Source organism: Coccidioides posadasii, chromosome 3, assembly GCF_018416015.2.
Source record: "Coccidioides posadasii str. Silveira chromosome 3, complete sequence".
NCBI lineage: Eukaryota > Fungi > Ascomycota > Eurotiomycetes > Onygenales > Onygenaceae > Coccidioides > Coccidioides posadasii.
This window is the reverse complement of record NC_089409.1, coordinates 3,220,074-3,246,429: the sequence shown is the minus strand read 5'-3', so window position 1 is coordinate 3,246,429 and position 26,356 is coordinate 3,220,074. Positions and strand designations below refer to the sequence as shown.

Below are 26,356 nucleotides of genomic sequence, written 5' to 3'. Positions count from 1 at the left end.
TGCCTTTGGAAGAGGCTGGTCAACGGTTGGCCAGGAACGGCTCGCGCCGTCCCTCGTTCCGGTCTATCAGGCCATTTCGAGATTTGCCAGTTCCAAAGCTGGCCAGGATTTTCCCCTTTCGCCCACACCTGAATAGGAATGTTTCTTTAAAAAAAATAAAAGGATGGCATCTCTCGGAAAGCCGTGCATATTTTGCATTGATAGTTCTCGGTGCGAAGTGAGACATACATATGCTTCTACGACCCTGGTTGTGTGCTTTGACAGTCGGATCTCGCTCCACCGGGATCCCAGGAAGCAATTCCGCCCGCTCCTCAACACATTAAATAATAGGCGCCAGGTTAGGGGAACTCCGCATCCCCGTGGCGCAGTAGTACCATCGAGCCACAAGCTGAGACCAGTGAGCTAGTTAACTAAACTTGTTCTGCTAGGACTCCGTAACTCAGAAGATCGCGAATCTCCCGCGCGAAGTCACAGGTGGGTGACGCCCTCAGGAGCCCGAGACAAGTGATGAGCGGCTGCTTACATGAACACGCAGCAAGTTCATGTGGGGCACCTGGCTGACTGAGCACAGCGGGAGAGCGCTCTTGGAGAGTGGCTTGTTTGGAGGTCGCAGTGGAGGGATACATAGTTGGGTGGGCAGACACCGATGCATTGCGCTGGCATGGGTACGCTAGACGACACTGCTCCATTTACTCCGTAAAGCATGCTCCACCAAAGAACGACATTCTTCTCCAATTTTGAGGCACGAATTTCTCCTTGAAGAGGCCCGTACGGAGTACTCCGTAGTCCGTTTGGCAATCGTGTGGACTGCTCATCATCATCATCATCATCATCATCGCACTGACTTCAAAAAACTAACCGGCCATCCGATGATGCTTCATGCCGGGGTGCAACGGGCCAATGAGTGTCTGGGGCCATGTTTGTATTTTTTGTGGAAGAGAGAAAAAAAAAAAGAAAAAGAAAAGGTCTCCTGCGCGGTTGCCAAAAACGTTTCGAAAATTAACGGCTGAAAGCCCCGTCAGGAAAATTACCGAAAGATTCGCTTGGACCCGTAAGTTACATCTGACCGTGACGATACAATGTATTATCATTACCATTGGCGGACGTAAATTACGCGCAGAGCTCCGTAAGGCCATCAATGATGTCATGGCCAGGAGGGTAGGCTAGGAAAGGTTAAGGTGCATCCCAAGCCCTCACTGCAAGTTACCTGGAGACTGGTGTGCCCGATCGATGGATCTGAGGTACTCCGGAAAGTACAGTTGGTACATACCACCTGGGATACAGCGTTCAGGGTAAAAATACCGGCCACAGCAGCTGCAGCGCCCAAGCAGCTCTTGCCCTGGAGCTCCGTCGCTGCGTCACCCTGCATTCTCCACCTCGGTAGAGCACCTGAGGCTCAGTTACAGGCGGAGGAGCCCATCAAGACTCGATTTACACATGGTATGGTTGGTGAAATGTATGCTCCTTGTGCAAAGCGCGGAAGCAGATGGATCCTGGAGCCACCTTTTCACTTTCGGGAGCATTTTGCTGCTCCTTCTGGTGCTTAATCTTGTCCGAACTTGAAGAGGATACTGCTCCGTAGGAGGTGGTATTGTTTTTGTTATGGATTTAATGTCTCCTCCTCAAAGGAACCGGGCACGCTTCGGCTCAATCCGACAGATCTAGCGGAAGAATCCAGCTTATTTGCATGGCGAGTATATATAGAGACGAGTTAGCTACGTATTCCCCCACCCACCAGGAGATTCTTCGGGTGAGCTTATCTTCCGTTCAGCGTGGTGCCCTTGAGTCCAAGGAGTGACATAACATGCATGTACTGAACGGAGTACGGTGTACCACCCTGCTGTCAGGTTAGTTGTCATGTGTGCATTCCCCAAACCACGTTTTACGGGTGAAATAATGGCAGCGCTGTGTAATCTGCAAGTCGATAAAAGGAGCAGAAAGGGGAGCCTTCGGCCATGAGCGTTTTATCATCCGTCGATAAAAATCACGCATTCCTGTTTCACACCCTTCTCTGTGGCAAGGCGGCAGCGGGCTCGGATCTCAGCAAGCATTTTCATGTGGCTGCTGCACAAATTTTTCTCTCCGCCTCTCCGTCGGGAGTCGGATGAAGGTGTTTCAGCCACACGTTCCCCATGGGTGCTCGTGTTTAAGTCCGGACAGCATTGGTCGGCATTTTCCAGCCCTATCAAGTCCGCTGCGTTTCCAGGGATTAGGTTGCCGTGCCACTTGGCAACATGACTTTTCCCCAGAGGATTGGCTGGGTATTGAGATCACTAGCCGAAAAGCATGTTGCCCAGTGATGTCCCTCCTGTCGCCAATGGATGGACTCGCCTTTGAAAGCCGTCGACGCTCCATCGAAATGCTCAAAAGCCAACAAGAGCCGGTTCCACCTCTTGTTTCAACACCCTTTGTCTGTGTGATTGCCATCAAGACTCCAGTTGGATGTTGATTTGACTGCCCAACGATGACTGGCCCGGTGCCTGACAAGGTGCAGAATCGAGACTGGGCGGACTGGATTGAAATAAAAACGGGACTTCAACAAAAGAGATCGCTCAAAGGACAAGGCAACAAGGCGACGGGCGAACAAGCGAGGGGATGCACGCCAGAGGGACGGACCCGAAAAGTTCACGCTTACCCTAAAGCGTGAAAAATATATATATATTCTTTTGCGCCAATAGTTAAATAGCCCGTGGCTTGAGTGAAGGAAACTTAGAAACGTAAACCAATATTATCGATGATACCTTGGAAGCGCCTCCAGGCCAGGCTATCTCAGTGACTCTGTATGTAGTGATCGTCACACCTTCTATCGATATGGAGAATTTCAACCAATGGGCGGGCAATCAGGCAGCTGTGAATCAATGGAATTCTCCTGATGTGATGTGGTGAGAGTGACTTGGACTTGCTTGGGTCTCCAACAACCGCCGAAAGTCGACACTCAGCATTGGGTGTTTGCAAGAGCCACGCAACATCCAGAGAGGAGGGGGAGATACACGTATAGGGGAAAAGCAAACGGACTATTTTTTTTCCCATGATCTACTCCGTACTCCGTGTTATTATGAGTATTATTTTTTTTAATCACTGGAATTTTCGGAGTAGTTTCACGATCTTCCACACCGTCGTGGGGGCTTTCTGGAAAATACGATGTTGCTCCGTCTTGGGACCTGCTGACCGGCTTTTGGAGACTTCAAGCCCCTCTCAATGTCGACGCTTTGGCTTTCGAGGAACATGAGACCCGATTCTTGCATGCTATTGGATCATCAACGCGATTTAATACTCTGCACATCTTTTGTTTATCTCAAGAATATTATTGCGAGATCTTCTGCCTTTGTTGACCGACATTCTGTGGATGGTAACCTGGTTACAATACAGCCATCGATACGGTGGCATCGCCGACCCCCTGGCCAGGAGTTGGCTGTTGGTTGACCACCCGGCAAGCTGGAAACTCATTCGGCTCCGGTTGGTGACGCTGCCAGGCTGACTTGTACCTTGTCTTCCAGTAGGTGCGCTCAGTCAGCGCCCCTCCTACAATGGCACAGCCAGCCGCGATAACCGGAGTGGACAAAACCTCCTGGACAACACCCCCCCTTTTCTCGACGGCCATACCAGCGATATTAGCGATTCTTCGCCTCAGGGCTGAGGGATAAGATAAGAAGGTCCCAGTGGCTTGGTAAGCCCTCATGGATGGCGAAGTGAGTCATGTGCGTGACACGTTGCGTGCGATGCACAGTGACCTCATGCAGATGTATCTGTGACTCCTTGCGGTAATTCAACCCCTGGGAATTTGCCCAATTGGATGGTCGGAACATCCTCAGCTCCCTCGAGCCCAATCAGACGTGCGCGTGGGATTCGAGAATTTGGGGGGGGGGGGGGGTTTTCGACTTGCCGTGGGCCGTAAGAGCCTCGTGTTTCATTCGTCCTCCCTGCTTCGGGATTTTAAGGCTTGCTTCGGATTTGGAGGTGGTACGGGGTGTGACTTGCTTGACTGGCAGAAGCCGCTGGCTTATTCGGATCATCTTCACTTCGGAAAGTGGCTCTTGGAAAATTTTCTTTGAGAACCCCATTCCATCGACACCATGATACAGTGTCAGGTATGCGCCTATGCCCGTCGGAGTTGAAGGATTCCTAAGAATGGCCAGCATTAGAAAACCGACTATGTCCTTCGGTGCACAGCATGTATGGCTTTTCTGGCAGGAAAAGGTAACGTGCTAAGATTACATACATACATACGTGCACATGCATCTTGCACAGCGTGCTGCAGCAGGTTGCTTTTTACACGACACTTGGGGACCCTTACAAAACCCCCTTCAATCCATCCTCTCCCTCCTGGTTGTACAGAATACTTGGTCCAGTGGTGCTGTACGATTTTAGCCCAAACATTTCGTCATTTTTGACGCCTGACATCGCTTGCTTTCCAAACAAAATGGTGGAGCTGGCATGCAGCATCAAATACGTATCTCTTCCCCGAGATTGAGCTCTCTCTTGTTCGGAATACCCGTTATCTAATCCATTGCTGCCGGACTCTCTAATGTAAAACTGGTGACCCGGAGTCCCTTTTACAAACTTTCGATGTCGCTCGACATCGCGTTACAAGGTGAATGGCGGAATAACATGCACATTCCCCGACTTGATTGTGAAGAGGACTCGAGAAATATGCGCTCGGATCGCTCTTATGGGAAAAATTTTGTTGGCAAAAGGAGGGGCCTTTCTTTTGGTTGGCCACTCAACCTCCTCCGTACCCTATTTTGGATTCAAATCAGCCTACCAAGAAGAAGGATGAGGCGGGAACTAGTGCGATCGATAAGAGCATGGACGTGCAGACATACAGGCAGTGTTAGATCTTTCGGCCCCGAACGAATGCCATTTATGCAGACGCAAAGCGGATCGTATCCCGCCGGGTGGGGTATGTGAGGCGTTCCTTCAGCCTTTATTTGCCTTATTTTCTTTTGATGTTTTTCTTTTTCATTTCGGCCGCCTTCCACACTTCAGCCATGAAATTGAACTTGCATGAGATGCCTTCTGCTCGTCCTTATGGTGGAGACGGGATATCTGAACTTTTGTCAAAGTCCAGACCCCTAATACATTTCAATTGGATCATGGTGTTATTGAAGTGTCCACACTTCTTACCTTCCACCTCCTTTTTTTTTCTTTTTTTTTTTTTTTTTTCGACTTTTGGATTACGGAGGCCCCCGAGAGGCTGCACTTTGCCCTCGACAAGCCAAACTGGGGAATGCGCCATGGAGTCGCTCGTACCCTTAAAATATCAATAACTTTCGGGTAAATCTTGTCTACTCCGCAGAAAGGCCTTGAGTTTTCGCTTCGCAGAAAAATAAGCCCATGCTGGCCACTGAATTCCTTGTCTGCAGCGCCAGCGCGTCCTCCATCACGTGAGGAGTAGCTGGAATTCAAACGGTTGTCAGACAATAAAGAGCTCACTTTTATATAATACATACATTAGTAAGTCGCCGAATGCCCAAACCTGAGGTGCTTATTGTCCGTTATAAGATCGCTGAGCACATATACCCACACCAGGATTTATGGGGCACAGCCCCGAGTCACAGCACGGACCTGACTATCGGTGATATATTTGTGAAATGCTGGCAGACCTCAAAGATGTGATAAGTTCCATCACACCTTTGTAATGGGATCGTAACACATACGTGTGTTGACAGGTGATTCCAATAACATCCATGATGAAGCTGAAAGTCACCCACATCGGGTGAGCCTTGCATAAAACAGGTATACACAAAATGTCTATATTCAAGCCAGGGCAGCTAAAACAACCTCAGCCCTTCCCTATCAACCAAGACATGAGGGGAGTTCCAAGGCAAGAATCTTAAATACAAAAAGCAAAGGTAAAGTAACCCATTGTCAACAACCATGGGGTCCGCATGGACAAGGGTTAGAGCAAAAGAATCTGCTACTTCACATAGTGATAAACCAAGGATGTACCAGTCGAAAAGACGCCATCAATCGACGCTGCCGGGCAATGGTCAACCGAAAGGACTGAGAATTTGATATACACCGAGATATTGCCTAGCAGTTCGGAAACGGCGGACTGCCAGGCGTCACTTTCCCACCATACACAACATCAACCCCAGGGTTGTTGAAAACTGTCTCTCTTCCTTCGACTGTGGAGCAACCCCTATTTACGTTGGCGACATACATATCGGGGAGGGTATCGAACAGGAGCGTGTTAGTGCTTCCGTTGGAAATTTCGACTTGAGCGCAGTTCATATACATCTCACGGTTTCCGATAAGATTGAACCAAGACCAGGAAATAAGAGCTTTCCCACTTGGAGTACTAGATGGAATTCGGAAGTCGTAGCGTTTAGTCAGCGGGCAACCGCCCATCATGGATTTGATGACTTTGAACGACTTTCCGTTGTCAACGCTCAGGGATATCTGACAGGAACCACCGCCATGCGTGGCAGTGCCCGTGAGTTCCAACGTGTAACTCTGGCCAGCGGAATAAGTAGCAACGCTCCTCCAGGGACCATTCAAATGGTACCCCTTGCAGGGGAAATTTTCGCCTGCTCGAGCGTGTTGTCAGCTTATACCCTTTTCTATACGCTGTGCTGGGCAGTTCTAGATTGAACTTGAGACTGTCCTTACCACTAGCTAAGAGAGGGCTTGTGTTCGAATAGTCGATAAGTCCGTTTTTGTTTGCAGGATCGAACTTGCTGCGAAGGGCGTATGGCGTGGTCATTTCCATGTGCCCAAAAGCTGTGGTGACCAGAACAAGCACTAAAAAGGGATACATGGTGATAGGTCAAATCAAGTTAATCGGACGCAAACCAGCTGCTTGAAGTTTGGAAGCACATGCTCTCTCTCCCTCAGCAAGAGGGTCAGGGTCCATCTTTAATATCCTCTACTTCAGAAAAGAAGTTCTCCTTTTCCTGGCTGAAATGCAACCCCCCTCAAGGAATCGGTGTTCGCAGAACAAGAAGATCATGCCACAACTACGGAGTGGGGTGTTTCCATGAGATGAGCATACGCCAGAAATCTCAAGATCAGGGGACTCGGAGATGGCAGTTTTGAGACGTCGATCTTTAGTCGGCAGCTCAATTTCCGCAGCTGTGCTACCACCATATGGTATGAGAACCAAGTACTCTGTAGGGGTTCCAGTTTTGTTCCATGGTATTAAAGGTCCTGTCCAAGCCGTACAGCTGCTAACTGGTGTGCTCCGAGAGCAATGTTGTCAGCCATTTATGTCATATTCTAATTATCCACTTCCATGAGTACTATGGAATGCATCTTGATATGAAATGAAACACCGGCAAAATGGAAGGTGTGAAATCGGATGGTCCTAATGTTGTGTATGTAGCTTTCTCCGAACCAGAGCTTAAGGCAAGGTTAATCCTCCCGTCGGGAGGCCAGGGACACAGTTGTTGGCACCTTGACACCTTGGCACCATTTTGACAGCAGTACTTTTTCTGATTGGCATTCGATCAAGTAAATGCGCCTCGAAACCCTCTGCCTACAAAGTTTGATTGGTCAGTTAGATAGCCTGTATGAAGTACGGAGTACGGAGTACTCAAGGACTATTTATTGGACAATTTATTGGACAAGGTCATGTCACCTCACTTAGAGTGCGAGTGCATGCCGACTAAGTGGGCAATATGCGCGGTGACAGCAAACTTTTTACCAGTTAAATTAGTTAACTAGCCATTAATAGCCGTGACCTTGTTTGTGGCACTTGCAAAGAGTTAAAGTTACAACATTTATCAAAACCTCCTTATGCTTGGAAGGAATTCTGTGGTGGACAACCATCAGCTTCTCTCTATGCCCCATGCCGATAGTACCCGGAGGCTTAGACAACATCAGCATGGCAGCAGTATATCCATTAGATCAGTGGCAGCTAAGCATTTGGTTGAATGAGTTGAAAAGAACAGGATCTGAGATCCGGACCAGCGGGTAGCTAGCACGAGAGCTTTCCCACCAACTCCATAGTCCCATCATACAGCATGTGCGTCACACATTTCCTCCATTTTGTTCTTCTATGGACCTTTAATATTTCCTCACGTCGGTCTCGAAACAATATTTTTAAAAGGTCGGCCCCACAAAAGAGTTGACAATGGATGTCAGTGAGCTGAAAGAGGACCTTGAAAGCCCCAGCATAGACCACCCTACCGGGGGCAGGGTCTTCCTGATTGTCCTGAATCTTTATTCAAAGATATTGTAGAAATTTTGATCTTGTCTTCATGGAATGTGGAACTTATGGAAATGATGATTAGTATCTATGGGATATATAAACTAGTGACATAATATATGCATTGCAACTCAGGTCGAAGGGCTCGTACCATCAGTAAAGGATAGCCGCCTCACTCTATAGTAGTTGCGGATAACTGTTACCATTCGTCTCAGGGTTCAAGGCATTGCAAAGATAAGGATGCAGTATTGGGACATGACCTCCTAAGTTCTCTGTCTGAGCAAGTCTAGTTAGGCTTTTGCTAAGTTAATCTGGTGAGCCATCCCTCATCTTGTGATTCGTATCTCATTGCTGTTTTTCAAAACGATTCCGGAATGGGATAGTATCATATTGCTAGTGAATTGTGCTCCTTCAGGTTCATGCACAATGACCGTAAGAATAGAAAGTAGTGTGTGGAACAATTGAATATAGTCATGCATAGCTCTGTGATTGTCTATGTGGACTGTATCCTACAGCTACATAATAAACGTTGAAAATGTGTATCAAATCAATGATAACAGGGACCCCATGAAGCTCATTCCCAAGCTCGCTTCCCGCGAGTGGAGACCCCTGGCCGTAGGGTAAATCGCCAGATGTATGGCGAGTGCATTCAGGACCCAGATGATGAGATGCTGGAGAAGGTGGCTGCTGCTTGCAGCCTGGCAAAGAACTTGATTTCGGGAAATGAACAGATCGGGCTGTTTACTCGATGAACAGGATGAAAACGCTTCATCGAGGTTGGGTATGACCACATTCTGTTGTACCAAGTTTTCCAACTGTATGGCATCACATCTCCACTTCGCTTTGGAATCTGGCTGTGGCTTGATAGTCGGAAAAGTTTGCAAAGTTTCTTAAAATCAGCTCGAATTATGTCTATCCGTGTAGGACTCTGAAAGGAAATTCCAATATTTGTGTCTGCTTTCGCGTGACTGAAGATCCGATGATTCCTGGGATCCGTACTCCGTATAATGGGAAAAGATTCATTGAACCACTCTACGCAATTGCAAAACCGCTACTCCGTACGGAGTACGGAGTACTCCGGACTGAAATTTAAATAAGTCCCGTCTTTGTATGGATATTTCTCGGCAAATCTCTGTCTTCGGGAGTCGGCATTCCCGAAGAACCGCCAGTCAGTCAACTAACTAGTTAACTAGTTAGTTAATGCCGAATGCCGCCAATCTTGGCGATGTCTATGACCGTGCTTTCCTGTTGTCGCCTTCGGGAAGAACTACTCTGTACGGAGTACCATTCTTGTTATTACTTATAATAAAACAACTTTGACTGTTATACTGCCATTCCTTCATACAATGACAATAAAAGATTATCTATAAAGGTACGAGTACATAGTCCTTTGTACCTTGCACAGTATAGTTAAAGAAATCCAACGTGGATCTGAAATAAAGGCCTTTGCAGAGCCAAGTCCAATGATACGAGGTGGCCGCCCGGTAGATCCGGGCCACACAGCCCCCTCTTGTTCAATGCAAAAAGCTTTGTTCATTGCGTAAATAGGGAATACTAAGGGATGGCGACATGGATGTACAAAAAACAGAATTAAAAGTTCGATGCTATTCAAGAGGATTAAACATCCATCAACGCAAAAGAAGATGTACCCGAAAACCAGACACCGTAGAACGACGAGTGCAATGAATGGCTGAAACTCCGAATGCAAGTGTATCAATAAGCCCATGCAATTATGTTCTTTAATCCAAATTGATCAACTATGAATCAACATTAAATAGGAAAGCATCTGGGTATTTCGTACATATCTCATTTCGCGGCTCAAGATCAGCCTATTTGCTGCTTACAGACCTCACCTTCTTGAAACACGCGAACTCTCCACGTGTCCTTTCTCTCAGTCTCTTGAGGACGCCGCGCATCTCTCCAAGCTCGGCCTGGAGTTTAGCCCTGGCTTCATTATTTGTTCTTCGGTCTAGTTCAAGGTATATCTGACTTTGAACCTGACCTGCTGCTTCGGTTGCGTATTGTGACATTGTTTGAGCAATGAATTCCGTGTCGAGGGTAGCTTGCATCAATGCAGGAAGGGAGTACTTGGGGCGCGACATAAAGCCTTCTAGGAGAGATTTAGATATTTGTGTGAGCAACTCAGCAAGAATTGCGTGCGTCAACGGATGGCTGGGAGAAGCTGGAGACATTGTAGATGTTGAAGACGAAGCGCCAGGCAACGTGGTGGACACCTCAGTATGCACCATTACCAGGGTCAGCATTGTGGTGTATACGTATGGTCGGAGTTCATCTGGACGGCTCGTTGACGGCACCCAATCTGCTGACGAAATCCCATTTAGAATCATGGTATGCAAGGTGTCCACAACGGAGCGGGTATATGACTGGAATAAGCGGGTGTCGATCTGCCCGAGCACATCTTGGATTGTTTTCGATTCATCTGTTAGCTTGACGGCGAAAGCACTTTCAAAACTTGTAATTAGTTGAGGTACATGCTCTGCACGAAGGGCTCTGAGATTAGATAGTGTCAAAAGTATGCGGACATTCTAAGTGGTATAAGTCAGCGACTTTGTAGAATTCCGATCGTCATAGATATTCTTCGGCTTACTCTGTTTTTGGAATCTATCCCACCGTAAACAGACACTGAAGATGGGACATCGCTACCAGTTCCAGAAAAGGAGGGACCAATGAGCACCCACTCGTCCTCACCTTCAACGTTGACAGGCCTTTCAGCATTTTCAACAAGTCCACTCAATGCTTTGTACACACTTGTTACAAACTGTGACCGCACCATTTGAAGGAGTTTCGTGGGTGGAGGCGTGACAACATCTACTGAACCAGGTTTCGTCATCGCTTCGGAAATGTAGAGTATCTTTTGCATCCCCGTAAGAATGGCACTCTCAAATGCCATAAAGTGTCCGGGCATCTTTGTCAAAGCTTTTCGCTCTAAATCACGTGTCCAGTCCTCAAGATATTTGCAGTGTTCAGCATCACTATTCCACGCAGCACATGTAGCACGGACACATCTTTCTCTAGTGCCACTGACAAGGAGCTTTAGCTGATCATATGTTGTACTACCACCTGATATTGGGCTAAGATCCGCCATCTCACTCGCTGCTGTGCCGATGAGTATTAAGAATTGTCCAAGATAATGAACGCCACTAAGTGAATTTGCATGGGGAGGCCAGAATGCAAACTCCGCCCATACTTCTCCTGTCTTGGGTAAAGGTGGTGGAATATCTTTCGGGTCAAGGTTAAATCTAGACCCGGTAGGTGTTAAGGTACCCATAGGGCTGGTTGCAGAAGGAGCAGAGAGAAATGACAAGTCATCAGGAGGAGCATCCGCGAATAGAGACACAATATTGACCTGAATGCGATTGACAAGCTCAATGATCCCATCTTTTAGCCCATTAATACTGTCTGTGGACAAGCGATGGTGCTTCCGACTTTCTCCTTCGAAACCCGTAGGGAGCAGTTTTTGTTTACTCCCGTTAATAAAGGACTGCGCCGTGTCCCAGAATTCAATGACATCACCAAGAAGACCGCCTTGCACTGATATCAACTTCCTGAGAAACGTGTGTACGCATTCCCAGAATTCCAGGATCTGTTCAGTGTCGAGCGGATCGGAGTAATTTCTTGCCGCCTCTCGGATTGGTATGCGTAAATATGAGGCGACACTCTGTGGGCTGGGCTTCTCTCTGCTCGCTAGGCGACGCCTCAGAATCTCAATCTCAGCTCTCCCACGCTCACAAAACGACGCTATTCTTGTTTTTAAGTAATCGTAACGACTAAGGAGCCAAACCCAGACGGGATTATCGTCGACTCCAAGTTCCAAGAGAATTGCAATGAGATCCATATATTCTCCATCTTGGCCATTTGCAGAGAGGAGTTGCTTCGTCGATTGCGCATTGCTCAAACGCCGCCACAGGTCCCGCTTAAACGCTTGAATTTGCTTCTCGACGTCCATCCACATTCTGCCAGTAACAAGGATAGTGTGGACTTGATCCTCTGTTAATGACCTTTGGGTTGAGGTAGCGCGGTCTACCAGAAGTTTGGCGTCGTTTGCATATCTTCGGGCAAGAGTATACTGCTCAATAATCGCATCATAATCGCGCTGCTTTATGGATTTTTGCAGATCCGTGCCAATCTCGTAAATCCCACGTTGCTTTTCCACAGCCTCTAAAACTTGCTTCAGACCTTCCTCACGCTGTCGACCATTCAGGGCTTCTCCCCAAAGTTCCTCGGCCATTTCTGACGCTTCAGTAAATGGTGCATTTATTCCTTTGAAACCGTATTCATTTGCTTCTGTGAGGGCGTTCTTGCGGACGCCGGCGGAATTAGGGCCTATCTGTCTCGCATTCTGAGACAAAGATCGGTGTAAACCATTGTCATTTTGAGTGCCATCATCGCGCATCTCTTCATATACGTTGTCGATGGTAGCTTTGATCCTAACGAACTTTTCGAAGTTTGACTCTACTAGCGCTTTCAGTGACGCGGATTCCTGGTCGATTGAATCAGTCAGATAATTCAACCCCTGGAGCAATGACTGCGCTGAAGCAGTCGGACGTGTGTGTGTAAGGAAAAGTGCTGGAGAAAACGACGTTGAGGACAAAACGAATCGACTTCGTAAGCGAGCATCTTCGTCGACTGGGAGGCCTCGCTGTTTCAGTAACTCCATTACGCTCTGCGGGCCTCCGAGAGGGTCCGGTTCGTCCTGTTGAGTGGAAGCAGAAGCGATTATGGTACTCTTCCCGCGATCACCATAAAGGCCAGAGTATCTCCATTTTGCTTGGGCGGCAGTGTCTTGCGTTGAGGGACCAGCCTCATCTCTGGACTCGTCGCTTAGGTCTAGCTCTGCAGGCCATTCGTCTGGGTAGGCACTCGGTAAATTGTAATGCCGGGCGACATCTTGTTGAGCTTCCATTTCTTGAAGCTTTCGCGACGTGATGTGACTTGTGCCGGGAGCGCTCGGCAACCGACCTTCATCGCCAGCTGGTTGATAGTTATGGGCTGGTCTACAATTGTCAAACAGGACAAACAATGGATACCCGACAATCATTCAGAAAACGACTAACCGTATACGGTTAGGAATGAGTCCTTGCTGACGTAAATACCCGCATGGAATTTACATAATCAGCGGCGGCCATCCTTCGATGCACCAGCTTTTCAGTCTCGAACTTACCAGCTTTTGGCATTCAATCCTTTGGATTTCACTCAATTGCAGGCTATTGAAAGTTGTAAATTCTTTGCTATATCCAGCGGGCCTGGCAAGATGCTATCAGGTCGTTTCGTGACATCTTCTCTCCGGCAGTGCTCTCGACGAGCTGTGTCCACTTCCAATGTATGCCCGATCCCAGCACCCAGTTCAATACCTGGAAAGCTCCTAACGAGATAAATTTCAGAGCTCCCACATACGATACTATGCTGTACCTGCCGCTGAAAAAATCGCTAAGTTTCCTGGTACAAAGGGACCTGATGTATGTTCCCTGCTGAACGGATCGCAATTTTTTTTTTTCCCTTGAATTCCCTTTTCTCCCATGGCTACATGCGGAAGGCGTCGGAACTAAGACTCGAGTTCTTTTTAGGGCAAATATACCGTGACATTGATCGAAGGAGACGGAATTGGACCTGAGATATCGCAATCTGTTAAGGATATCTTCAGTGCTGCAAAGGTGATGACCGCCTAAGCGCCGGCGTTAAATCGTAAGAACAGAATGCTGAACTCGTACAGGTGCCAATTAAATGGGAACCCGTCGACGTTACTCCAATCTTAAAGGACGGCAAAACTGCCATTCCCGATGAAGCTATCAACAGTGTGAAAAAAAACTATGTTGCATTAAAAGGGCCGCTTGCTGTACGTTCCGATCCCCGAGACATCTCCGACGCCAACTTACGCTTTAACTTAGACCCCAGTAGGCAAGGGCCACGTTTCCTTGAACCTAACCCTCCGAAGAACTTTCAATCTGTTCGCAAATGTTCGACCTTGTCGTTCAATTGCCGGCTACAAAACCCCGTATGATAACGTCAACGCGGTCCTTATACGCGAGAACACGGAAGGCGAATACTCTGGCATTGAACACGTCGTGGTAGATGGTGTTGTTCAAAGTATCAAACTTATTACACGGGAAGCTTCAGAACGCGTCCTCCGCTTTGCTTTCCAGTATGCGCAAGAGGTCGGCAAGCCCAAAGTCCGCGCTGTTCACAAGGCCACTATCATGAAGATGTCAGATGGGCTTTTCTTGCGGACCGCCAAAGAAATTTCAAAAGAATTCCCGGATATTGAATTCGACGCAGAGCTCCTTGATAACACATGCTTGAGGATGGTCACTGATCCAGCCCCGTACAATGACAAGGTTCTTGTGATGCCTAACCTTTATGGAGACATCCTGTCCGATATGTGTGCAGGTCTCATCGGTGGTCTTGGTTTAACCCCATCCGGTAACATTGGAAACGAGTGCTCTATTTTTGAGGCTGTCCATGGATCTGCTCCCGATATTGCTGGCAGGGCATTGGCCAACCCTACCGCTCTTTTGCTGAGCAGTATTATGATGCTCCGACACATGGGATTGAACGACCATGCTAAGAAGATCGAGACTGCTATTTTCGAAACCCTTGCAGAGGGAAAGGTGAGATCCACCATGCTCGTATCACGCTCAGCCTTTTGTCAAGTACTAACGTTTACTCCATAGACCCTCACTGGTGACCTTGGTGGTAAAGCTAAGACACACGAATATGCTGGCGCCATCATTAAGCGCCTATAAATGTGCTCTTTTTCCTCTGTACGTGCGCCGGATTTTGGATTTTCGGTTGCGTGCATACACTCCACTATTTCTTTATAGTTGAATATTAGACGGTGGAATTTCATCGAAATCTTCAATTTACATGTACTGCATTATTGGTTCCTTTGCTTCGCTCTTACGACTCGCTTTTTGATGTACAGTTGTATATATAAGGTAAATGATACGAGACTTTGCGATGTTATGTATGGCTCCTCCCTCCAGGGCAATACAATTAACAAGTGGGTATATCTATTTGGTAGCTTGAGTTAGTAGGCTTCAAGCAAAAGTATACAGCATGGAATGGCGGGAAAATGGTTATCTCCTTCTTCCTCGCCTAGTCGGAGGTCTTCCCCGCCTTGATCTACCCCTAGTGGTCTGGCCTCTGGTTGGTTTGGAGGCCGCTGAGCCCGTAGCTTGTGACTGTTCTGCCCCGCTGGCAATCGCAGCACCTTCTCTATCTCCCCCAGTGTCGTCCCCATTGACACTCGCTTTTTCGCTTAGCCTTGACGATCGCGTACCGATAGTTCTGCGGGCCGCACGCCCTCTACGTCTACCGCCTCGCGACGGAGCAGGGGACGATCGGGGTTCTGTATGTGTACACTTAAAAACTGCAAACAAACGGCCCAAAGAAGGCAAGAATTGGAATCGTAGGGGAAGTCTTACCATCCGTGTCTGCAATCGTGCTTTCTCTCCTCGACGGAACTGGAAGACTGGGAGGAGGAGAGGATGAACCTTCTGGAGCTAATCTCCTCTCAAACATCATGTCACCATATTCACTCTCTTCCAAAGAGAAGGGACAATAAGGTTCGTTGGAGACATCTACTTCTTCAGAGGCATCTGTTGCGAATGGATCTTCCTATTGTCCCACAAGTATAAGCGACTAGATCCACAGCGTGGTAAGTGGGAACTGACTCTTTCGTCCAATGCGGGAAGATTATACAATGAGTCTAATTTTTTCCATATACCCGGTATTCGCGTATGTTCATCTGTTGCGTAGCCTTGGCTTTTCATGTGGTCCGAGATAGCTAACATGCGAAAATGCTTATGCATTCCTGAGATGATATGAGTATCCGATCCAATTTCACCCCGAAGAAATCCGGTGGACAAACCTATAGGCTTCCATCTGATTATACCTTTCAGCAATGATGTCTCTTGATCGTCCGTCCAAGGATCCGCAACAATGGAATCGGCGTCAACGTCCGGTTTAGAAGAGACTTGTTGGCTCGGAGGTATGGAGGGGGGATTGTCCGCTTGCGATGGCGTCGATGGGGCTTGGGATGACAACTTTTGTTTCTTTCTAGGAGGCATTGCTGCTTGCCAAAAAATGCAAATGGTTTCTGCTAAGGAATATGGGCAAGTTTTGCAGAAAATACGTAGCGAGTTAAGAAGTATGAAGCTGCTGTCACTGCTTCCGCCCGGCAATGACACCATCAAAGAACGAGCAACTTCCCGTTCCTACGTTAACTAATCCAAATACGGATTAGCTCGCAACCAACGCGTTCCCGAACGAATCACAATGGTAATGGCCGTGTGCTGCAGCAGGTCGGGCGTGTGATGGAGAGCTCTCAGCTGAGACCTTTGCGTCTGTATATAAGCTTGCGGGCAATGCAATCGCGAGCATGGAGCTCCAAAACATCAATGATCCTTTTACTCTAGAATCCTCCAGAGAGCCATCTTTCTTCAAACTCCAACCTCAAAAGCCGTTAGAACATTTTGCTTGGGACGATAGCTTGCCAGGTAATGTTTACACGCAACATACGGATAAATTCATCGCATAATCCAATAAGTTACTAATTGACTGCACCTCTCTAGACCTTGCTCACGGTATTTTTGAAAGCCAATCGCATGTCTTTGTTAAAGATGACTCAAACATATACGCTTTAAATGTGTTCGGAGATGAGCCGTCGGACCCAATCGAATCAGCGCCGCCTTCATCTTCTTCGAGTCGCGTTGGTGGGGATCATGTTAGTGGTACTGATGCATTGAGTGACACTGGGGATATCTGGGAGCTGAAAAGCGTTTCTGACCCCGCTCCGGACGATTGTTTGCTGAGGGCCTGGGACACGTTTCCTGACCACAGACGGTCATATAAGTCATCCAGTCCTACATATCTTAGCGAGTCTGGATCACATGGATTCGATGTCGCACTCACCTTTTGGGCAAGCCAAACCGGCCTTGAGGACTCTGGGCGCGTAGTGAGAACAGATATCTTCATGCTTTCCCTTTTCAAACTTGGCATGGGTTGGAATTCTATCTTTTTCCGATTCAACGAACAAACCCGAAAATTTGAAAAGGCAATGAGGGACATTCGCATATCCGGGATAAGCCTAACATCTTTGGATGCGTTTATCGACGAACTTCTCCACTGCGGTTCTCAAGTTCGTCGTGCGAGAAGATTCCTTGCGTCTGTGCCAACTAAGGCTAACTTACCTGCTGCGTTAGCCAATCTCTCACGCGCGCTATATGTGATACTCTATAGCCTGGAGAGTCAACTGTTCGAACGTTTTAAGTCCGGTCCATCATTGCTGGAGACCCAAATGCTTTTTAGACGCTCACAATGCTTGATCAAATGCCTTGTTGATATAATTGACACACTAGAGAATACAACAACAGAAGGTGGTGTTATTTCATCTATCTTCATCAAATGCGACCATCTTGCCCATGAATTTCTTTGGTTGACGGATATCTTGCACGAAATCCTAACTATCACGGCTGGAAGTTGGCTCTTCTATATTGCGAAACTTCTCGGTCTCCCTGTCGGTTCTCTTGGAGCCGAGATGTCCAATGGAAACTATTTCCATGTTCCGATCCGCGAAATAAGCCACACCACGCGGTATCAACGGGATTTTGAAACAGGACTGCAAACTATCTCCAGTGAAATGCCCGGAATTATCAGTTCTGAACATTCTGAAGCTATCCTCGAGAATGCCAAAAGCCTTCGCTTCCTAAGGTGTTTCCATTCCGACCACCCACTTTCTCAGAAATGCAAACCGTATGATCCTGTTTCTCTAGTTTCCCCATCCTTAGAATGTGGTTTCACTTGGGGAGACATGGATCGAATCCAACAGAAAGCCAAGGCTTATGAACAAAACGTGCGTTCCGAAATTTTGAAGTATAATCGGAGAGGCGAGAGTTTTAACCAAGTTGATGGCGAACAAATCGAGACAATCCATGAAGATGCACATGGTATTGATGAACCAATCAGCAGCATATTCGAGCTTTCTGATTTGGACGACCTCGCACCCAACCGACCCCGGATCTTGGAGAGGTCTGAATCAATTGCTTCACATAGACTTTACCGTCTAATTTCAGAGAGCCCTTGCGTCAATGCTGAGCGAAGTCTAGGTGTTGAGTTACCCTTTGGGCCGCCGTTGATGTCGGCATTATACCTGTCATTTGCACCGGTCGTCTCGGCGCAGACGAGGCTCATTAACTTTTCGTGCCTTCACCTCCTTTTCAAGAAGCATAAGCTTAGAGAGCACCTGCATTTGCAATGGCGCTTTCAGCTCTTCGGGGACGGTGCTTTTTTATCGAGATTGTCAACTGTTCTTTTTGACCCTGATATGCAGAGCGGTGAGCGGAGATCTGGTGTTGCGCGGGGTGGAACGTCGACAGGTCTCCGCCTGGGTAGCAGGGACACATGGCCTCCTGCAAGTTCTGAACTTCGGTTGGTGTTGATGGGTTTGCTGACAGAGTGTCATGCTGAATATGAGAGGTCCAACTCTACGAGTCAGTTGGAAGCAAACAAGACCAAAAAGGAGCTACCAGGTGGACTGAGTTTCTCTATTCGAGAGCTTCCTGATGAAGAGCTCGTCGAATGCAAAGATCCGAACTCTGTCAAAGCGCTCGACTTTCTACGCCTCCAGTATACGGCCCCACCAATGTTAGAAGATGTTGTTACCTCGCGAAGCCTCGGCAAATATGATCGTATTTTTAAACATTTGCTTAGGCTACTGAGACTTCTCTCCACCGTCCGTGGGCTGGTGCGGAGTCAATCGAGTAATCATTCACACCCTAGCCTAGCTTGCGGACACAGATTTTGCTTCGAAGCCGTGCATTTTATACAGGCAATTGGCGAATATTGCTTCCATATCTGTGTTGGCGAGATTTGGCGTAAATTCGAAAGAACTCTTTCAAGGATCGAGAGATGTATTGACGACGGTGACATTGACGGAACAATTGAGCATGCGAAAAGCCTTCGTCGACTGAGAGAATACCACGAAGACGTTCTCGATCAAATTCTCTTTGCTATGCTACTAAACAAGAAGCATTCCCAGGCATACGCTTTGCTTGAAGATATATTCGGCACCATAATTACATTTTCATTGCATTGGAAGGCAGTTAATTATCGAGAGAATGTTCCAGCTTCCCGCGAGCAGTCGATACGAGAGTTACATTTGGTATTCAGAAAACAAATTGGGGCCCTCGTTCGGTTCTTAAGGGGATTGGGGAGTGTCAGATCAGCCCAAAAAAGGACGAGGCATGACGACTTGGGCGCATCGAGGACCGAACGGGCCATGGATATTGATATCAACACTATTTTCGATCATTTGCTGTTGAGACTTGACATGACTGAATTCTACTAGTGTAACATACGCGAGCTGTGTCAACGAGTGGACCCCCTTTTCTTCTCCCATCATAGCGGCACAGCATGAGATTTATAAATTTAACCACCAGGTCCAAATAGATATCCGCTCGAGTAATCATAATATTTGGGAATCGCGCCGTGGATTCTTCACCGCTCGTGGTCTCATGGTAATAAGCCAAAATCCCAGACAGCGGTCAATATTCCTCTAGCCAATGACTCCAAGAAAGGGCTATCTCCAACCCTTATTTCGTAGCAAGGAACATACTGGCCTAGTCGACCTATCAAAATCTTCTAGGACTCAAACGCCCTCGAGTCCTCCTTGAAGGACATGGGATTCGACCTCATTTGAGAAATGGTAACCCGCCCCCATACTCGTCTAGGGCTCCGCGACTATTCTCTTCACCTTCTCCAACAGGACTTTGCTTTGTCGTCCGAGCCGCTGTTTTCCAAATTGATCTGGTCTCTTCGCTCTCATCATAGCTTGTCGTTCTCTCTCCTTTGCATCTTTTAGCTTCCTTCGTGCCTCAATTTCTTCCTTTCTTTTCTGGGCAATCTGCATCTCTTTGGTGAACGGCGAAGGTTTTGGTCGCCGCTCTCTGCGCCGTGGCGTCTCTCTTATGCTTTTCTTGGCCGGTAGGTGGTCAGGATCCTCCTCGGGGGCATCCAACCTCGCCTGACGGTCGGGATGCAGCTCTAGGGACGCCGGTGCTGGCTTTTCGCTTGGTTCTTCGAAATCTCTGTTCGCATTGGTAGATTCGTCATTATCATAAACTGACTTCGACTGCGTAGCCACGAGCTCCTGGGCTTTTATCTTTGCGTAGGACTTTTTGATTTTGGCCTTGTAGATGAGGTCTGATTTGATTTTTTGGACTACAGGTGTAAAGAGTGAGTGTTAGTAAGTGTTACCCCGGCTTGGGGCTTCAATTTCGGCATACCTTTTCTTCGATAAGTGCCATCGGGTAGATTCGCGGGCCCAACGGAAAAACCTTTTCTCTTTTTGTGCTGGCCATTTTCAACGTCATCAGCGTTGTCGCGTGGTCTCTTTGGCGCCATGTGCATCTCCTATTTCGTTCTGGTTCCGTGAGTAAAATTCTGTCAAAAAGACGGGATCTTTGCGCCGAGAGGGAAAACGTTTGGCTGCAGCCCAGATAATGAGCTAATTTGTTAGATAGGAAGGGTAGGGAAGTGTTTCGGATGGCTAAAAAAGAATTTGGTTCATTTGTGGGTAACAAGTTACGGAGTAGAGCTCCTAAAAGATCACGAAACACATTTGACTCGACACGGCCCTGGTCGCATTCAGGACGCAATCGCGGATGGCCCTGAAATAAAATGTGACGTTAATACAGACTGGCCCGTCCTCTGGCGCCCAAGCCGAAAGCAAAAAAGCAATAACTAATCACTGTCCAAGATTGCTGCTGGCGGGCGCTGGCTTCACCGCAATACGCTTACCTCGATCCACCCGCATCCCCGCCACCGGTGCCACTTCACTCCCTGGCACTCTGAGGATAACTCCGTCATTCCGGCACTGACGAGCCTGCCACGTTTTACCCGCCCGTTTACGGTTCACTTTTCTTTTGCAGTGTTTGGATGGACTATTTTATCCCGCCAACATGCCCATTTTTCAGGATCCAGATCGCCAGAGAGACTGCTCCGATCCGCCATGGCCTGATGACCGCAGTTATATACAGTGTCCAGCTGATATAGAGCTTAACGGCCGGCACAACAAAGTTATGACTGATATCACGCCGCGAGAATCCAGGATGGAGTCAGAAAATCGGCCAACTCTTCGCACGAGTAGTCGAGAAGAATTAATTCAGCGTATTAAACGAGGAGAGAGCCCTACGTGGGTGCCCAGTCGCTCAGTAAGTAACACCACATATACAGCGCTTTGATGCACTTTTTACGTCCCCAGTGGCCCTTTTGAGTCTATTCAAGTGTGCAAAGCAGTCCATCTTCCCGGATTGAAGGAGAGGAAGCGAAAAAGTGTTCTACTTGTCCGTCTGACCGGCTTATTGGACACGAGCTTTGAGGAACCTCTCCACGTTCATCTGGCAGAATGGTGCTAACATTTTGGATTGGAAAAAGCTGGAGGAATACTTCGCAATACATGGAGATGATCCTCAGACTAGACTTGAAGAATTGCAAAAAAGAGAGAGACTGTCTCTCTCACCATCAAATGAGGAGGGATCGGAGTCTCCAGAGCGGTGCTCGCGAAGTCAAAGTCGATGTGGCCCATTACTGGATTCTCCTATAGAGATCGAACGTCCGCGCTCAGCACTACATTCTGGTGATTTTCGTGAGCATTCACCAGAATCCCCAGAAAAGCTGCAAGAGGGCAACCTTGATGGCCAGTCCGGTTATCAGGTACTATCGACGTCACCACCGGCCCCATGGTATTTAGGTTCGCCTGAGTCACGACTAAAGTCTTTATCATTTCAAGAGGAGTCATCACCAATGCCCGCCATACGGCCTGTCCCATCGCTTGGTCGATTAAGGCCTCCCTCAGTCAGCTCGTTTTCTGCAAACTATGTGCTTAAGCCACCCACAAGCCCCCTTGTACACCAAGCCAACAATCCTGACCTCGATATGCCCCACAGCATTGATTCGCTTGACTTGTCTCCATGCTTGGAAAAAGCGAATCGCCGGCGGACACTGCCGCCCGAAGCTTTTCAAACATCACAGCACATCCACAGCTGGGGCCATGGCTATGGAACATCGCCCGGTTTCAACCACCGAGAAGGGGTATTCTCACATCAGGGACACCGGCCACGGAGATCCCTAACCTCTGGATTCACACTTCAGCCAGCGTCGTCTCCTCAGAATTCTTTCTTGTCCCGTATCAGACGTCCTTCTCAGTCGTCAGATGCAGCCCCATTACACCATGCATCTATGGTTGGATCTTTTGAAGAATCTATTCTTCGAGGCAGAATGTCTATGTCTCCGTCAAAGCCACTTGACTTCACTGCCCAGGTTGGAGTGCTGGGAAGAGGTCAATGCAAGGCTAATTTGAAATGTCCACCCCATGTGACAGTGTTGTTTCCTGCCGTTTTTTATAGCTATCCTACATCGAGCGGTGGAAGGACTATCTCAGACGATAGCCCAAGCCCGTATGTTGGGTACATCGATATCGAAAACTCGTTTCCCGGCGAAGTTCGACCGCCTAGGAAAAGTTTCAGGCAGACAACGATACCCCCTAGAAATCCTTTCCCAACTCACGCAAACGAGGAGCGCATTCCCCAAAAGACCCAATCATCGCCGCAAGAGCGACGGGTTCGGGAAAAGAAGTCGCGTCGACCGCAGTCTCCCAAGTGTCCGCCTGGTGGCTGCTACCGAATCCCACAGCAAGGTCAGTTGCAGATTGTAATAAAGAATCCCAACAAGACAGCCGTGAAGCTGTTTCTCGTTCCATACGACCTTGAAGGGATGGAACCTGGAACGAAGACCTTTGTTCGACAAAGAAGCTACTCCATCGGCCCTGCCGTGGACTCGCCCTTGACATCAGGGACGGTTCTCGATAGCAGCATAGCGGAAAGCTCACAAGGCCCTGGCGGCAGCGCTGACGATAAGCCAGTCCTCAGGTACCTCATTCACGTCAACATCTGTTGCCCATCAAAGGGCCGCTTCTATCTTTACTCTGGGATTCGTGTTGTCTTTGCAAATCGAGTTCCAGATGGTAAAGAGAAGCTGCGCAACGAAGTGCATTATCCTGAGCCTCGGTATAGCCCCTATAAACTGGTGAAGGACACTAGTGCTAGCATGAAGATGGAACCCCCATTGAGGAGGAAAAGTGATGGTCCTGGATTTAGACTGCAGGGCTCAGTCGACGCAGGAGAACGCCTCCCCTCCAAAACAACACAATTCGGCGCTCCTCTACCTACCCCTCAACCGTCAGCTCCATCGATGTTCCCTAACGGAACAAATCCTATTGCACCACGTGAAATGATAATGGCGATTGACCCCGATTATATACCAGAAGGCAGATATGTCCTTGGATCTTCCCCATCACAATCTCTGGCGGGCGTATCATTCCCACGCTTCGAGCCATCCCCCCCGCAGATACGAGCATATATGTCCAGGTCAGACACGCAGGAGGAGACGTGTAGTCTGCGAGAAAGTGACGCTGGCTACGTCAAACAGACCCGACCGCTAGGCTACGCGCACAACGGTGTTGAGAGCCTGTTGGCGCAAAAACTGCGCAATTTTAATGAAACGAAGCAGGAACTTCCAGATCCAGAAATATAATTGACCAGCTTACGACAACCTATACTTTACGCCCCTTAGTTACCCCGTCTTATGATATTTATTCGTCACAATAGCTCATCTGAGAATCGATAACTCTACTCGCGGCTCTGGGATACATGCTTTGAATATTGGTCTTTTGGTGTTCTACGGTGTCAGGATTCTGTGAATACTTGTTGGATTTTACTCTGCTCTATACCCACTAATGGACAATGATAGTCCCTTTTAGTCCTGGTTGTTTGGAAAAGTATCGTATATGAATTACAGTCACTGGGGAGTGGGTGATAGCTGACCTAGGACTCATTCTAAACTAGCTTGGTAGCCATAATACTTGTGGTAGTCACCCATAGGTTTCGGTAGTAGTTAACACTAGAAACAAGATGTAATCCTGTCTAAGATTTTTTGCTGTTCGCACCCTTCTTGTTCTATACACCAATGTAAACCAGCAGAAAATGTGCATGAGATGGAAGTACAGGCCAAACCTAGCCATTTTCACCAGGAACCATACCAAAATTGTCCAGTTGTGTATAAGAGACTTTCGCCCGTCCCGTCCCCCGAGGGAGTGGGGGGGAATGGGCATGCATCCTGCCGAATGATAGGCCGTCGACTGAAACCCATTATCCCGCATGTTCAACAATTTCATTGACCAATACACCATCCTTGACATAGCTTCGGATTTGCTCTGGAACCGGACATTCCTTAGCATCTGCATCTTCAATACCCTCCTTAGGTGGTAGGACAATATTAACGCTCGTGCATTTGCTGGTTAATATTTCCGTCCCTAAGCTAGATTGACTAAGGTAGATAGTTCCACCATCTACCTGATCCAGCATTACGGTGGGTGCAACTCCATCAATCTGGAGGGCAAACTTCGGGGACTTGATAACATCCAAGCTGCTCACAAGAGAGTCGACAATGATGGAAACCCCGTTGCAGTTATCGATCGAGATCGCGTTGGCCTTGTTGCTGACTTTGATGACAGTCTTGTTGCAACGAGAGATAAGAATGGATTGAGTCAGTTGAGCAGAAATCTCTATGACACCCTCAGGGCTGTCGTAATGTTCGATAAACCATTTGTTGCCATCGAGATGCTTTCGTGGTGGCTTCTTGGCTCGCATACTCTCAGGCTTAGGTTTCTTGCTTGGTGCAGGAGACTTGCCACGAGCCGTTGGCGATTGCGAGCCGCGGTCAGGAACTAGAGAGGTGGCTCGTAGACTCGGGTTCTTATGCGTCATCTCAGATTTGTCAACTTTGCGTAGACTTGAAGTAATTGCGGAACCCTGGTTCAATTGTTCAAAAACTGCAGACATATCATTGTTGGAGGATGTTTTGAGAGTTGGAGCAGCACCAGGAGGCGGAGGTGGTGGGACACCCAAAAGCTCAAGGTTAGGCAATGGTGGAGGGGGAGGAGCAGCGGCGCCACCCGCAGGCGGTGCGGCGGACGAGACCTGTTTTAGGGCATCAATAACATCAACACCATCTTTGTTATTCCACGTCACGCCTCTCGGGAAATATTCTCTAATATAAGCAATGAGGGATTTGAAAATGTTGTAGTAAGCTTGGATATAGGAGATGTGGGTTTTATCTCTGCAAGCAGGCAACCACGTTAACCTTTTTGAAACATAGAAACTGGAGGGAATCCTTACTTCTCTTTATACTCAGTGAGCACTCTATTTCCGTAAAATTGAGCGCCACCCAATATCTCGGTAACAAATTCTGCAGGTCGGCTCTCAAAAAACCATCCCATCGACATTACTCCCTCCGACACTGCACTGAGGTGGTTGAACAAAGGAGAGGGTCTGTTGCTGTCTCGGATATTATCAATCTCATCCGATGCTCTCTGCAGCTCGGTCAGGAGCTCCGGAGGCTGGCGGTCGGGCTTTTTAGCTTTTGTTGATACGAGCAGATACTTCCTTTCCGCCTCGAAGGCTTGAAGTACTGCTTTCGACTAAAGGAGATAATTTAGACCAATCGTAATATTTTTCAGCCCATAGGGGGTTCTAGCCTACCTGTTCCGCAACCGCATCTCCAATCTTCTGAGCGATGTCCACAAAAGGCTTCACTTCCTTGTTGATGAGCTCGTCGAATGCTTCAATCGATCTTGGGAGTACCTCAGCAGAAGGGGGCGGTGGAGGAGCCTTCTGCAGTGCTTGTTGCGACGGAGCGGTTTGAATAGCTTCTGGGATAGGATGAGTGGTGGAGCTTGGACCCTCGACCGAGCTGGCCATATCCTCTAGGCGAGAGGTTGCGGCTTCGAGCCTGAAACCAGATCACATCAGCAAAAACTCTGCAATTTCAGGAAAATCACAGATAGAGTACACATACCGCTTAATGAGAGTAGTAAAATTATGCATATGACTGTTGGAACTCATGGTTGCGAGGGATGCGAGGTATCCTTTGACTCGCGCAGTCTCACGGCGTACAGTGAAGTTGACTAGATAATTGGTTTGGACGACGATAGAGAGCTAGCAATGACAGCTGAGAGGGGTTATGTCCAGGCCCTCTGCAATATCTTCAGTTCCCTTGGCTTTGGGAGGATTCGTATGGTGTGGTCTGCTCTTGCAAACGAACGGGTCAACCAGGAGGTCTTCAGGAGTTGCA

At 48.0% G+C, this 26,356-nt stretch overlaps 8 protein-coding genes across 8 annotated transcripts; 3 read left to right on the top strand and 5 right to left on the bottom strand.

Annotated features, from left to right (window-relative positions):
- Window positions 1-5,759: 5,759 nt before the first annotated feature.
- D8B26_005977 (uncharacterized protein) lies at window positions 5,760-6,760 on the bottom strand (the record flags this gene model as incomplete). The annotated part of the gene is made up of 2 exons (XM_003070005.2): window positions 5,760-6,530; window positions 6,613-6,760. The coding sequence occupies 2 exons, from the start codon at window positions 6,758-6,760 to the stop codon at window positions 6,034-6,036; spliced, it is 645 nt and encodes a 214-aa protein (XP_003070051.1). The 3' UTR covers window positions 5,760-6,033.
- Window positions 6,761-9,679: 2,919 nt separating this feature from the next.
- Window positions 9,680-13,114, bottom strand: D8B26_005976 (uncharacterized protein). The gene is made up of 2 exons (XM_003070006.2): window positions 10,758-13,114; window positions 9,680-10,695 (listed from the first exon to the last, which is right to left on the bottom strand). The coding sequence occupies exons 1-2, from the start codon at window positions 13,071-13,073 to the stop codon at window positions 9,979-9,981; spliced, it is 3,033 nt and encodes a 1,010-aa protein (XP_003070052.2). The 5' UTR covers window positions 13,074-13,114; the 3' UTR covers window positions 9,680-9,978.
- Window positions 13,115-13,330: 216 nt separating this feature from the next.
- Window positions 13,331-15,147, top strand: IDH2 (NAD-dependent isocitrate dehydrogenase). The gene is made up of 6 exons (XM_003070007.2): window positions 13,331-13,490; window positions 13,552-13,626; window positions 13,735-13,821; window positions 13,881-14,003; window positions 14,056-14,775; window positions 14,839-15,147. Exons 1-6 carry the CDS (start codon window positions 13,422-13,424, stop codon window positions 14,908-14,910), a joined length of 1,146 nt encoding a protein of 381 aa, XP_003070053.1. The 5' UTR covers window positions 13,331-13,421; the 3' UTR covers window positions 14,911-15,147.
- Window positions 15,148-15,236: 89 nt separating this feature from the next.
- On the bottom strand, window positions 15,237-16,283 carry D8B26_005974 (uncharacterized protein). The gene is made up of 4 exons (XM_066125050.1): window positions 16,038-16,283; window positions 15,841-15,980; window positions 15,592-15,784; window positions 15,237-15,515 (listed from the first exon to the last, which is right to left on the bottom strand). The coding sequence occupies exons 1-4, from the start codon at window positions 16,234-16,236 to the stop codon at window positions 15,244-15,246; spliced, it is 804 nt and encodes a 267-aa protein (XP_065981131.1). The 5' UTR covers window positions 16,237-16,283; the 3' UTR covers window positions 15,237-15,243.
- Window positions 16,284-16,547: 264 nt separating this feature from the next.
- On the top strand, window positions 16,548-19,514 carry D8B26_005973 (uncharacterized protein; the record flags this gene model as incomplete). The annotated part of the gene is made up of 2 exons (XM_003070009.2): window positions 16,548-16,665; window positions 16,741-19,514. 2 exons carry the CDS (start codon window positions 16,548-16,550, stop codon window positions 19,512-19,514), a joined length of 2,892 nt encoding a protein of 963 aa, XP_003070055.2.
- A 378-nt stretch (window positions 19,515-19,892) lies between these two features.
- On the bottom strand, window positions 19,893-20,575 carry D8B26_005972 (uncharacterized protein; the record flags this gene model as incomplete). The annotated part of the gene is made up of 2 exons (XM_003070010.2): window positions 19,893-20,386; window positions 20,452-20,575. The coding sequence occupies 2 exons, from the start codon at window positions 20,573-20,575 to the stop codon at window positions 19,893-19,895; spliced, it is 618 nt and encodes a 205-aa protein (XP_003070056.2).
- A 551-nt stretch (window positions 20,576-21,126) lies between these two features.
- Window positions 21,127-23,758, top strand: D8B26_005971 (uncharacterized protein; the record flags this gene model as incomplete). Its single annotated transcript, XM_003070011.2, has 2 exons — window positions 21,127-21,378; window positions 21,602-23,758. The coding sequence occupies 2 exons, from the start codon at window positions 21,127-21,129 to the stop codon at window positions 23,756-23,758; spliced, it is 2,409 nt and encodes an 802-aa protein (XP_003070057.2).
- On the bottom strand, window positions 23,184-26,317 carry D8B26_005970 (uncharacterized protein). The gene is made up of 4 exons (XM_003070012.2): window positions 26,081-26,317; window positions 25,765-26,014; window positions 25,402-25,703; window positions 23,184-25,342 (listed from the first exon to the last, which is right to left on the bottom strand). The coding sequence occupies exons 1-4, from the start codon at window positions 26,125-26,127 to the stop codon at window positions 24,373-24,375; spliced, it is 1,569 nt and encodes a 522-aa protein (XP_003070058.2). The 5' UTR covers window positions 26,128-26,317; the 3' UTR covers window positions 23,184-24,372.
- Window positions 26,318-26,356: the final 39 nt, after the last annotated feature.

Excerpts from the sequence above, each read along its gene's own strand:
- D8B26_005976 (XM_003070006.2), bottom strand. The coding sequence starts at position 13,073 with ATGGAAGCTCAACAAGATGTCGCCCGGCATTACAATTTACCGAGTGCC. Across the intron at positions 10,696-10,757 it reads GGATAGATTCCAAAAACAGA|AATGTCCGCATACTTTTGAC; the intron begins GTAAGCCGAAGA and ends TATACCACTTAG.
- IDH2 (XM_003070007.2), top strand. The coding sequence starts at position 13,422 with ATGCTATCAGGTCGTTTCGTGACATCTTCTCTCCGGCAGTGCTCTCGA. Across the intron at positions 13,491-13,551 it reads GAGCTGTGTCCACTTCCAAT|AGCTCCCACATACGATACTA; the intron begins GTATGCCCGATC and ends GATAAATTTCAG. Across the intron at positions 14,004-14,055 it reads CATTAAAAGGGCCGCTTGCT|ACCCCAGTAGGCAAGGGCCA; the intron begins GTACGTTCCGAT and ends GCTTTAACTTAG.
- D8B26_005974 (XM_066125050.1), bottom strand. The coding sequence starts at position 16,236 with ATGCCTCCTAGAAAGAAACAAAAGTTGTCATCCCAAGCCCCATCGACG. Across the intron at positions 15,785-15,840 it reads TTCCCGCATTGGACGAAAGA|GAAGATCCATTCGCAACAGA; the intron begins GTCAGTTCCCAC and ends GTGGGACAATAG. Across the intron at positions 15,516-15,591 it reads CACGATTGCAGACACGGATG|AACCCCGATCGTCCCCTGCT; the intron begins GTAAGACTTCCC and ends GTACACATACAG.
- D8B26_005970 (XM_003070012.2), bottom strand. The coding sequence starts at position 26,127 with ATGAGTTCCAACAGTCATATGCATAATTTTACTACTCTCATTAAGCG. Across the intron at positions 26,015-26,080 it reads TTTACTACTCTCATTAAGCG|GCTCGAAGCCGCAACCTCTC; the intron begins GTATGTGTACTC and ends ATCTGGTTTCAG. Across the intron at positions 25,343-25,401 it reads CTCACTGAGTATAAAGAGAA|AGATAAAACCCACATCTCCT; the intron begins GTAAGGATTCCC and ends GCCTGCTTGCAG.